The sequence below is a fragment of the Condylostylus longicornis genome, unplaced genomic scaffold (genome assembly GCF_029603195.1).
Source record: "Condylostylus longicornis isolate FDR11 unplaced genomic scaffold, ASM2960319v2 ptg000044l, whole genome shotgun sequence".
Taxonomy (NCBI): Eukaryota; Metazoa; Arthropoda; class Insecta; order Diptera; family Dolichopodidae; genus Condylostylus; species Condylostylus longicornis.
In genome coordinates this window covers 7,261,556-7,273,087 of record NW_026578013.1, presented here as the reverse complement: position 1 = coordinate 7,273,087, position 11,532 = coordinate 7,261,556, and the positions used below count along the sequence as shown (strand labels likewise).

Here is an 11,532-nt window from a genome sequence, read left to right as displayed (position 1 = left end):
TTTTATTTTTTTAAAAAAATATTAATTTTTTTGTATATTTAATTTACATAAATCTTACATTGAGACGTAAATATACGTAAATTTAAAAATAACAGAAATGAATGAATAAAAAGTGAAGGCTGTCAGCCTTATTGCAATTAATTCTGTTAACTTTAATAACCGCAGAAGTTCTTTAGCAAAATCATAAAAATAACTATTTTATTGCAAGAATCCCAAAAAAAAAAAAAAAAAAAATAGAAGAACTTTAATTACTTTGACGGACTTTATAATTAAAACCATGTTTCTGGTTAAAATTACAATTCGATAAAGACATAGAATATAATTATTAATTTAAATTTAACATATAGACTAACTATAATATAATTATTCAAAATATAAATTATGAAAATTAATCATTTTTGTTTACCTCTTCAACTAATTTACATTTTACATTTTGCTTGAACCAAAGTTGTAAATATATTACCAATTTTTGTTTTTTATACACTTATAAAATATTACAGTATAAAATTTTTAATATATGTGATAAATTGAAATTATTGAAAAAAAAATATTTGTTTTAATTTGTCTTTTTGAAGAATATCTTATACATAGTGACGGTAGTGCTCAAAAAGAAAACGTAAGTATTTTACTCTCTAAAGAAAATTATCTTTATTTTTAGTCTTATTCAGTTTAATGTTAAATATGTATACATTCCTGATATACAAAATCGGTCTTTATGCACTTGGCAGAAATATGAATTAAAAACATAATTGTTAAAAATTTATATCCTTAAATTGATATCTTTATTTAAATAATTTCAAGAAAAAATTACATTTTAATTTGATTTGTATCTTAAAATATTAATGTTTATAAGTGCGTTCAATTTTATTATTTTGTAAATTTAGAAAAAAAAAAATATCCTCATTTTTTTTCGAATAAAAATTTAGGTAGATCTTTAAAAAATGCAAAAGAAAATTCTTATATAATTAAAATAATTGCACAATTATTAATAGTCATAAATCGTATTTATTTTTAAAAAACGACAAAAGCTTAGTAATTTCACTTTTATATTTAAATATATAATTGTATTATTCCGTATGCATTTGAAATCGGTACATACATTCAAAATACGATTTTTTTATCAATTAAAAATATTTTTTTTGCTAGCAATTTACCAAAATTCTATTACTATCAAGCATTTGATTTTATATTTTAAAAAATTGGTTTCAATAACTCAATGAAATATTTTGTATTTTTGTATATATCTACTTTAAAACGTACAAAGAACAAAAATGAATGATGTTCAGAAATCTGCATAATAATAATAGTATGACTTTGAAATAAAGATAGAAATACATTTGAAAATTAAAAATAAAATATTATTAGATTGCAATAAAATAAGTAAACTTAATATAAATATGTATCTTGAAAAAATGATGGGACTGTGTTACTAACTACAATTGATACCGGCATTTTAATGATATTACAAGAAAGAAGATAAATCAAAAGTAGTGCCAACAATAACCATTTGAATTATATTTTTTTTAGTATGAATTTTTTGAATTGAAATTATAATTCTTCATAGTCAGTTGACATTTTTTCAAAAAGTATGCATTAATGTTTTTTTTGATAGAACTAAAACTTGAACCAGTCAAAGTTTCCACATACTGGTACATTATAGTAATAGCTGCTTAATTGTTATTAAGTAATACTCTAATTAAATTACTTAAAACTACTATTAAAGAATTATCTTTGTAAAAACTTTACTATTATTTTTTTTTATAAAATTATGGTTGTGCATATTAAATTATTTGAAATCTCAAATATTTGACAAGAAAGTAAATAAAAAGTATATTTCGAATTATTCAAAAGGAGCGTTAAACATATTAATATTTAAATCTTCAAAGGTAGTTCCGCCACTCTGATCCAGCATTTGAAGCATATCGGTTAATTCTTGTCCCTGATGGCCACCGTGCACATGATGTGATTGATGTGTATGAACCTGATGTCCATGATGACCGCTGCCACCAGGAGCATTCGGGTCGTTTGGCTGACCACCTGACGCTGCTGCAGCAGCATTTTGCCATCCCCAAATTGCAGTATTGCTACTAGTTGAACCACCTTGATAAGTTCCTTGTCTTGAGCTACCACTCAACTGTGTATATGTTGGACCGGTAGGAGATCTAGCCGGGCTTAATTGATTATATTGATAGCCTTCTGTTACTGGTTGTTGTCTTCCTGCACCAGGAGATCCATAACCAATAGGGGAAGGTGTATGATCATAGCTAGCATATGCAACCGGTGGTGGAGCATTTTGTGCGCTATTTGGCCTTTGAATACTACTGCTTTGCTGTTGAGATGGTATACCTTGGTGAGATTGAGCTAGCATACTATGAGCGCCATAAACTTGTGAAGCTGCTGGCGTTGATGTGTTGGATGGAGTTTGCTGATCCCGGCGACCTTGCTGCAAGGTATAGTCTAAACCAGGATTTGAATAAACTGAATGCTCAGTTTGAGGTTGCGTTGGCTGAGGCTCTGGTGCAACGGTTTCTAAATTACCAGAAATATGGCTTGTTTTGCCGGAACTGTTTGTACAAACAATATATTCGACTTCATCTGTATATGGATTCATAAAAGCATAAGCTTGTGTTCTTAGCCATATATACTCCCGATTTTTAGCACGAAAACGGTACATCAAAGAAAACATTTGCCCTTTTTGTTTTAGAACTTGTTCAAAGCTTTCCTTCATATGACTGTGATCTTCTGGGTGGAAAAAGTCATAACAACTTTTTCCCAAAAGGTCGGTTGGCGCATAACCCAATATATTCATAACTCTTTGATCTACAAAAGTAAATTTTCCGTCTATAGCGTGACGAGAAATAAATTCTGATTGACTGTTAGCTCCATTTAAATCAGATGAGTTTGATGTTGAAGTCACCTTTAAATAAAAAAATAATATTGAAAAATGTTAATTAAGAAAATAAACTTACTTGTAATCTTCCTATAGCAACCAAACAACAATGTGGAGAGTGTGAGGAATCATCGGGATTTTGACGATCAAGGTTTACGCCAGGAAATATGTCTGTTGGAGGCCAATTTTTGATATAACCAGTGCAATGAATTACAGCAAAATTTTGTCCATCACGACTCGGTCCTAACGAATTTCTTTGCTTTAAACGATTTAAATGTCCAGCAACCATACTTTCTGGGCTCACATTTCCAATCTTCATTCTACAAATGAAACCTCTTCTTGACCCCATACTTAAGCGCATAGATGATTGGTGACCATCTTTTTTCACAGTACCAGTTTTCAAATCTAGAATTCTGCCTGTATTCTGAGGTTCTTGTGTTGAAAGTTGCTCACGAACTTTTTCTCTATCATCTGGATGAATATGCTCATACAAACTAGTTCCGTACCACTCATTTTGAGTGTAATTCAAAACAGGTGTTACAGAATCCGAAACGTAAATTATACGGCCAGAATCACATGACACTACGAATAGGAAACCATCGGCAGCTTCCAGAATTAGGTGTTTTAGTTCTTGGTCTGTTAAAAAAGATGGTTTATATGTTCCATCACTTGAAGTGTTGCCAGTCCCACGAAGGGCTTTCATATGGGCAACAGCCATACGCAAAATCGTTAATTTATCTGGTTTTCTAGCTAAGGCACTGCATGTTGGTACCATATCTGAAAGTTCATTTATATATGCTGTCATTTTGTTTCGCCGTCTCCTCTCAATTTCACAATGGTTCTCTCGACTTGCGAAACGCTCCTTGTCTTGTATATTTTCTACATCCATTTTTAGTGTAAAAAATATATTCGCAAAAAAAAATAAAGTATTATTTAAATACTTAGGTTATAATTTTTTTAATAATCTTTATAGCCTCTATACATTTATAAAATTATTTGAAGGCCTTTTTTGAAGGTGTAGTAAAATTTTAATTTTTGTTGTGTTGGCTTTTATTTTTCTTTTATTGTCCGATGACAATGAATTTTAATAGTACACAAAACGTATTAAATTTACAATTTTTTTAATATTCTTTTCTTAATATTACATTTTATTATAATGAAGCACTCTCAATATTTATTTATATCAATTTTAAAATTTTTATTTGCTTTTAGATCTTAAAAACTCAAATAAATAGTTTTCTAAATTCTTAGAAATTCTTTAACAAACTCAGGTAAAAATATAATGGTATAAAATGTCATATGTTGGAAAGAAAAAAAGTATCTGAAAGAGAAATATATATAATTTTTCATTAGACTTCAAATTAACCCAGTAAACATTAATAACGTTTTTTAAGAAAACTCACAATAATTATTTACAAAAAAAATTTTGAATATTTTAATTTACGCCACCACTCACATATTTTTAAATATTAATAAATTAATTTGCATTCGTAAAGATTCTGAATTTTTTTTTATTTTTAAGCCTTTTAATTACTTTATATTAACTTATAAAATAACTAAGAGTTTAGTGCCACATCCATGAATAACAATTACGTATTAACAATTTCAGCTCTTTTTTTTTACAAAAATCAAGACGAATTCAATACATTCCAAAAGTTGTTCTTAGTTTCAAAAAAATTATATATTTTTCAATAAATTTATGAGTAAAATATCACGAAGCTTTTCTTTATAATTCAGTTTTTGACGGCCCGGCCCTTGCTATTAAATGATAAACAAATAAAATTTAAGTCTGAATATTAAAATATTTTAATACATAAAACTACATAAATGAACTTAAACATTTATTATTCAGTTTTAGTATAATAGGTGAGGAGAGTAAATCGGCTCTACCAACCTCCCAGTGGTTCTCCTTGGTAACTGTTATCAGGCTAATGGGTAGTCCGTGCAGGGAGTAGGGTGTGGTCATGTTCAGTAGAACCGATAGCATAGCTATCTAGACTTCTGCGTCCATTTCCGCACTTCGAAGCAACTGCCAAAAATCCAGAAGCGTCTGTCCCAGAATGGGCGGCTTTCTGGTCTGCGTCTGACCCCAGAGGGGCGGCAGTTTTATTTTACCTGGCAGTAGGTATAAAATGCAACAAACAACAACAAAAATGTCATTAAACAAAAATAAAATAGTTACGGGACAGGGGTTCGGAGCCCCAGAACCGGTACGTGTAGGGGGCGAACGAGTGGGCTCCCACGGACCGTCATCATGCGACCGCTCTGCATCCTTGGTGGAGCACCAGGCCGGGATGCTGGATAAAGTTACTGGATCAACCGCAGCACGTTCAGGAACGGAGGCTAATCCGTTTAAGTCGTGCAACAAACTACTTCGATCGCCTATAAAAATAAAAAGTCAATCTTTGGCTGACTTAAGGAGCCATTCCTCACAACCAAAGGGGAGGCATCCTCCGAGTAAGAAAAGAGTTATTTCACCACCAATAAGCCCGGACGATGTTTTCGAAGGGTTCAGCTCACCTGTCAGAAACAATCAAGAGGCTAAAAATATGACAATAGAGCTATTACAAACTCAGCTTAGTAACGCCATGGCTGAAATAGAGGAGCTCAAACGCACTATAAATATGCTTAAAAATCAAGCAATTAGAGAACCAACTAAAGTAAGGATGCCTATAATTGAGGTAGATGAAAACAACAATACTGAAGAAAACCTTGTAGCAAAGGAAACTGCCTGGATACTCCAAAAGAATAAAAAGAGAGTTACCGTGGCTTCAAATATAAAGGTGAAAGGTAACCCAGCAACTCCTCAACAGATTAAAAAGAAAACTAAAACTTCAACACCGAATTTAACGTCGCAGGAAAGCGTTCTTAAAAACACGGAAACAAACCAAGTCACAGCCAAAGAATTAAAACCACCCCCTGTAATCATTAGTAATTTAAATAACTATGGGGAAATGAAAGAAACTTTAAAAGCAAGGGGCATTAAGTTCCAGGCCAGCCTTATGAACAATAATCAAATCAAAATTAATGTAAATTCCTCAGATGAATACAGGAGTCTGACCAAATTTGCAAACGATGAAAAAATTGAATGGCACACTTATGAAAATAAGCAAACATGACCAATTAGAGTCATGGCAAGAAATTTACACCAATCTTGTGACCCTGAAAACATAAAAAGTGAGCTTTTAAGCGAGGGTTTCAAGGTTATTGAGGTCACCAATAAATTCATGAAGAAGAGGCTCGAGGATGGGAGTGTAGAAATGGTCAAACTGCCTTTGTTCATGTTAACCTTCGAAAATACTGAAGACATCAAAAAAATCTACAGCATTCAGTATTTAAATCATTTGAGGGTCAGGATCGAAGCCGTTAGGTCTAACAAACAAATTCCGCAATGCAAACGTTGCCAAAGACATGGACACACACAAAGATACTGCCAAAGAAACCACATTTGCGTTAGATGCGCTGGTAACCATCCAACAATTAAATGCGATAAGCCCAAAAATACTCCACCAAAATGCGCAAATTGCGGTCAACCTCACCCAGCTAACTATAGGGGTTGCATAGTTGCCAAGGAGCTTCAAAAAAGGAGGCTTAATAAAATATACAATAGAGATAAAATTAATCAGCCTAGATCGTACACAACAGAGCATTACAACCAGCCTAGATCGTACACAACAGAAAAAGTGTCACGGGAAAAATCTTTCGCCGATGTTGCATCACATAGTCAAACAAGCCAGAATCATGACATGAACATTCCTGCCATGTTCAATAATCTCGTGAGCATGATAAATAATTTATCAATTAGGCTTGGTGCCATCGAAGCAAATCCGACAAAGTTATTATCCCGCCAACCAGCCTTATGACCAGCAGGGACGTCAGAATAGCTACCTGGAACGCAAACGGAATTAAGGAAAAATGTCACGAATTGGAATTATTTTTAAATACACAAAACATTGATATCTGCTTGCTATCAGAAACTCACTGGACAACTGATAACATCCAGAAATTCAAGGGCTATGAAACGTTTTATGCAAACCATCCAAATAACCAGGCTAAGGCAGGAAGCGCAATTGTAATAAAAAATAACATCAAAATTCTCAAAGAAAATTACATCAAAAGTGAAGAAACACAATTAACAATAATACAGGTTAAAAGTATGCAGCAAAAACTTTCTATCGGCGCGATCTATTGTCCACCTAAATTTAACCTCAAGAAACTGGACTACAAAAAAATTCTGGAAATGATGGGTGACAGATTTTTAATCGGCGGCGACTTCAATGCCAAACATGTTGACTGGGGCTCCAGATTAACCACAACAAAGGGCAAAGAGCTAAGGGATGCAACACTAGAGCTTGGCTGTAACTTTCACAGCACAGGTAAACCAACATACTGGCCATCCGATCCAAACAAAATTCCAGATTTATTGGATTTTTTCATATCAAAAAGAATTTGTGCAAATTTCGTCAACTTAAAGGATAGTTATGATCTAAACTCGGATCATTCAGCAGTCATTCTCACGCTTAGCGAAAACATGATCTCAAAGCCATTAAAACCTATGCTGACGAATAGAACAACGGACTGGTGTAGATTCAAGGAGGAGTTAACAAATTCTATTAATTTGAAAATCAAACTTCGCACTGTACAACAGCTTGAGGAGGAAGTAGAAAACTTTACTAATGCGATCCAACTTGCTGCTTGGAATAGCAGTAAAGAATTATCCACAAAGACTGTAGGTGTTAACTACCCAGCTGAAATCAGAATTTTAGTCGCTGAAAAAAGAAGAGCAAGGAAACGGTGGCAACAATCTCGAGACCCGATAGACAAAAATACTCTCAACCGAAAAACGCAACAACTGAAAAGGGAAATACTTAAATGGAAAGAAATATCTACTCAGAGTTACCTTGAAAAATTATCTCCAAATGACAAAAATGAATACTCTTTATGGAAGGCTACGAAATTCTTGAAAAAACCAGTATCACAGATTCCTCCTATCAGGAAAAACGATGGGTCCTGGGCAAGAGATAGTGTGGAAAAGGCTAACGTATTTGCTGAACACCTAGCTGAAACTTTCAGGCCAAATAATTTCAACACAAATCACGTAACTATAACTGATACAAGTTCGGAAACTTTCAGGCCAAATAATTTCAACACAAATCACGTAACTATAACTGATACAAGTTCGGAAAATCAAGAAATTACTATAGTTTCGCAAGCAGAAGTCAGCAGAGAAATAAAAATCAGCTGTAACACAAAAAAAGCTCCTGGATTTGACCTTGTAACCAATGAAATATTAAAAAACCTGCCCAAAAAAGCCATAACATTGTTGACTTTCCTGATTAATGCTGCCTTCCGCTTAAAACATGTCCCGGGTATGTGGAAGGTTGCAGAAGTAATAATGCTGCAAAAACCAGGTAAGCCGCCAAACGAGGCAAATTCATACAGGCCAATTTCACTTTTACCAATTATCGGTAAATTATTTGAAAGGATCTTATTAAGGAGATTGAAGCCGATTATTGAAGACAAAGGGGTCATCCCTAGCCACCAGTTTGGCTTCAGGGATAAGCATTCTACGATTGACCAGATTCATCGTATCACTGACGTAATCGAGCAGTGCCTGGAAGAAAAGAAAGTTTGCTCTGCTTTATTCCTAGATGTATCTCAGGCCTTTGACAAAGTGTGGCACGAGGGCCTGTTGCAAAAACTTAATACGATCTTACCAAGGCGGTATGTCGAGCTGTTGGCTTCATATCTTACCGACAGGCTCTTCAGAATAAAGGTGGAGGACGAATTCTCGGAGTTGAAGGTTATAGAAGCTGGGGTTCCTCAGGGTAGCATATTGGGACCTGTCCTCTACTTGCTATATACGAGCGACTTACCTGTAGTGGAAAATGTTGTTACAGCAACCTTCGCTGATGACACAGCGCTACTGGTCGTTGAATCCGACCCAGCCGAAGCAGTGAGCGGGCTTCAAAGAGCCTGTAATGTTGTGCACGATTGGACAAAAGAGTGGAATATTAAATTAAATGAACTCAAATCGACACACATCAATTTTACAAATAGACATGTTGGCCAGTTTCAGCCCATATATTTAAACAACACGATTGTACCAATAGAATCAACGGCTAAATATCTGGGGATGACGCTTGACACTAAGCTGAGGTGGAAAGAGCACGTGAAAATAAAGGTGGTTGAGCTAAATCTGAAATATAACAAGCTTTACTGGTTATTGGGCAGAACATCGAAAGTTTCACTTAAGAACAAAATTCTAATTTACAACCAAATATTAAAACCGATATGGTTATACGGCATCCAAATTTGGGGATGCGCTAGTCAAAGCCACATTCAGAAAATACAGCGTTTTCAAAATAAAGTATTGAGGAACATGGTAAATGCACCTTGGTATGTTCGTAACTACGACATACATAGGGATTTGGGGATAAATCTTGTTAAGGACGAAATTGTGCTAGCCGCCAACAAGCACAAAACTAGACTGCAGAATCATGTTAATGAAGAGGCTCAACGCCTTCTAAATGTAGCTCCTAGTACAAGGAGGTTGAAGCGTAAAAAACCGTTGGACCTGGTCAGCAGTTAATCTAGCAGACATCAAATTATGAGCGATTACCTACAACAATACCTACCCAACAGATTTGATTTTGGGGAACCACTGGGAGACCAAAAGTTTAGGCGAATCTAGATTTAGGATTTTTAGAATTATATTGATGGTTGGTCTGTAAAGACCAGTTTCAGTTTTATAATATAAAAAAAAAAAAAAAAAAAAAAAAAAAAGTATAATAGGTAAGAAAGCCTCGATTTCTCTGATCTCGAAGTAAATAAATCCTTTTACTTCATTGATTTTATGCATTATGAATTATTTATCAAGCACACAATTAGCATATACATTCTTATTCTATTTTTCAATTGGCTTTTGGTACATAAACAACACTTTGTGTCATATATAGAAATTCTTATTGAAATCTACTACGAATTTTTAAACTCATAGCTATAAGACTTTAATAAAAAAGTGAGTTTTTATAATTTTATTTTAGTTTGACATAACTTCAATTTCGGTTCGGTTGCACAAAGTATAAAATTATTTTTTAAAAATGTTTTAAAGTGTTATTTAGTTAAATAATGATATAAAATGTTGTTAAAATTTTAAAATATATGACTAAAAATAAAATTCATAAGTTTAATGTATAAAATATATTTATTTTTAATATAAAATATGAAGAAAAAAAAGTGTAGAAAAAAATTTTCTCGTCTGAAAAGATGAAAAATCGAAGTGAAACAAATACATAAATAATACATGAATATACAAGGGGAAGAATAATAATATACATACAAACATATAATATGTATATGAAAATTTTATATAGGATAATAAAATGTTATCCTTAAATATCCTTTTTATTCGATAAATGAATAAATCTATTATCCTTGTCTTTGTTAACAAATAAAAATTTTGTTCTATGTATATAATATTATATATAAAATATTTTTTATTTAATTTGTGATGCAAGATTTTTAAATTGTTTTTTTAAAATGCATTTCATATTTTATTTAAAATTTAGTATATTATTAATACTGATAACCAATAAATATTAAAATATTCATTTATCTATTTATTTATTTTTATATAATAAGTAAATTTATTAATGTTTGAATACATACATTCACACATAAAGACTACGCATTGTTAAAATTTATATTACTTAACATTTTATTCTAAAAACAAAAATAAAAAAAAAGAAAAAATAGGAAATTAGGAAAACGGGAACGGGATACGGGTGCAAGCAGAAATATATGTGTTTGAGTATAGATTAATGCATCTGTTTTATATAAAAACTTTTTGTTTTTTGTCGTTTTTTTCTTTTTTGTTTTCTTATTTATCTCTGATGTGACACAGAACTGAATATATTACACAAAATTTTTCTATCGAGTCATATTGTTTGGAGAATCCATTAAATGTTTTTATGTTTAGTATTTCAAAATTAAATTAAAAAAAAATAAGCAAGAGAAAAAATTAATTGTAATTCTGAACAAGATTTTATTTTTCAGATACTTTTTTATATTTTTGTACGTTTGTATGTATGTATGTTATATAATGAAAGGGGCATTTGTTGAAAAATATATAAATGTATACTTTTGTGTATGCATGCAAATAGGCATTAATGTTATATCACTTAAAAATTGAGAAGTGAATTTTTGGTTTGGTTTATTTAAAGAGCGTAGGTACCTAACTACCCAAATGGAGAGGGATTCTAATTAAGAACCTAATCATATTAATATTTATACGATTTAAATTTAAAAGAATTAGATATATTACTTTCATTGCGTAAGGAAAAAGTTAAACCCATACCCGATCTGTCTTTGTTTCTATTTAATGGGTCTACATTGTCGAAACTACTTTATTCAAATTCAAAATTTACCCTATTTATTTATTGTAATTTTTTATACAAACTTTTAAATTTGGCTTTAATAAGAGGAAGCAGTGAGTCCAGCTATTAATATGAGTTCGATATTCCGTTTACGAAGCTACTTTTAACAAAAAAGTGGAGGTAATCAAAAATAATTTAAGTATTTTTCAAACAAATTTAATTTTCTACTAAATTAAAATTATTTATACTACTATCAAAAGCTTT

At 31.9% G+C, this 11,532-nt stretch overlaps 1 protein-coding gene across 1 annotated transcript; it reads right to left on the bottom strand.

Moving 5' to 3' along the window:
• Positions 1-860: 860 nt before the first annotated feature.
• LOC129610092 (aryl hydrocarbon receptor nuclear translocator homolog) lies at positions 861-4,084 on the bottom strand. Its single transcript, XM_055522446.1, has 2 exons — positions 2,970-4,084; positions 861-2,917 (listed from the first exon to the last, which is right to left on the bottom strand). Exons 1-2 carry the CDS (start codon positions 3,777-3,779, stop codon positions 1,841-1,843), a joined length of 1,887 nt encoding a protein of 628 aa, XP_055378421.1. The 5' UTR covers positions 3,780-4,084; the 3' UTR covers positions 861-1,840.
• Positions 4,085-11,532: the final 7,448 nt, after the last annotated feature.

Bases quoted from the DNA above. Each gene is read 5' to 3' on its own strand.
- LOC129610092 (XM_055522446.1), bottom strand. From the start codon at position 3,779: ATGGATGTAGAAAATATACAAGACAAGGAGCGTTTCGCAAGTCGAGAG. The intron at 2,918-2,969 runs GTAAGTTTATTT...TTTTATTTAAAG, and splicing joins TTGCTATAGGAAGATTACAA to GTGACTTCAACATCAAACTC.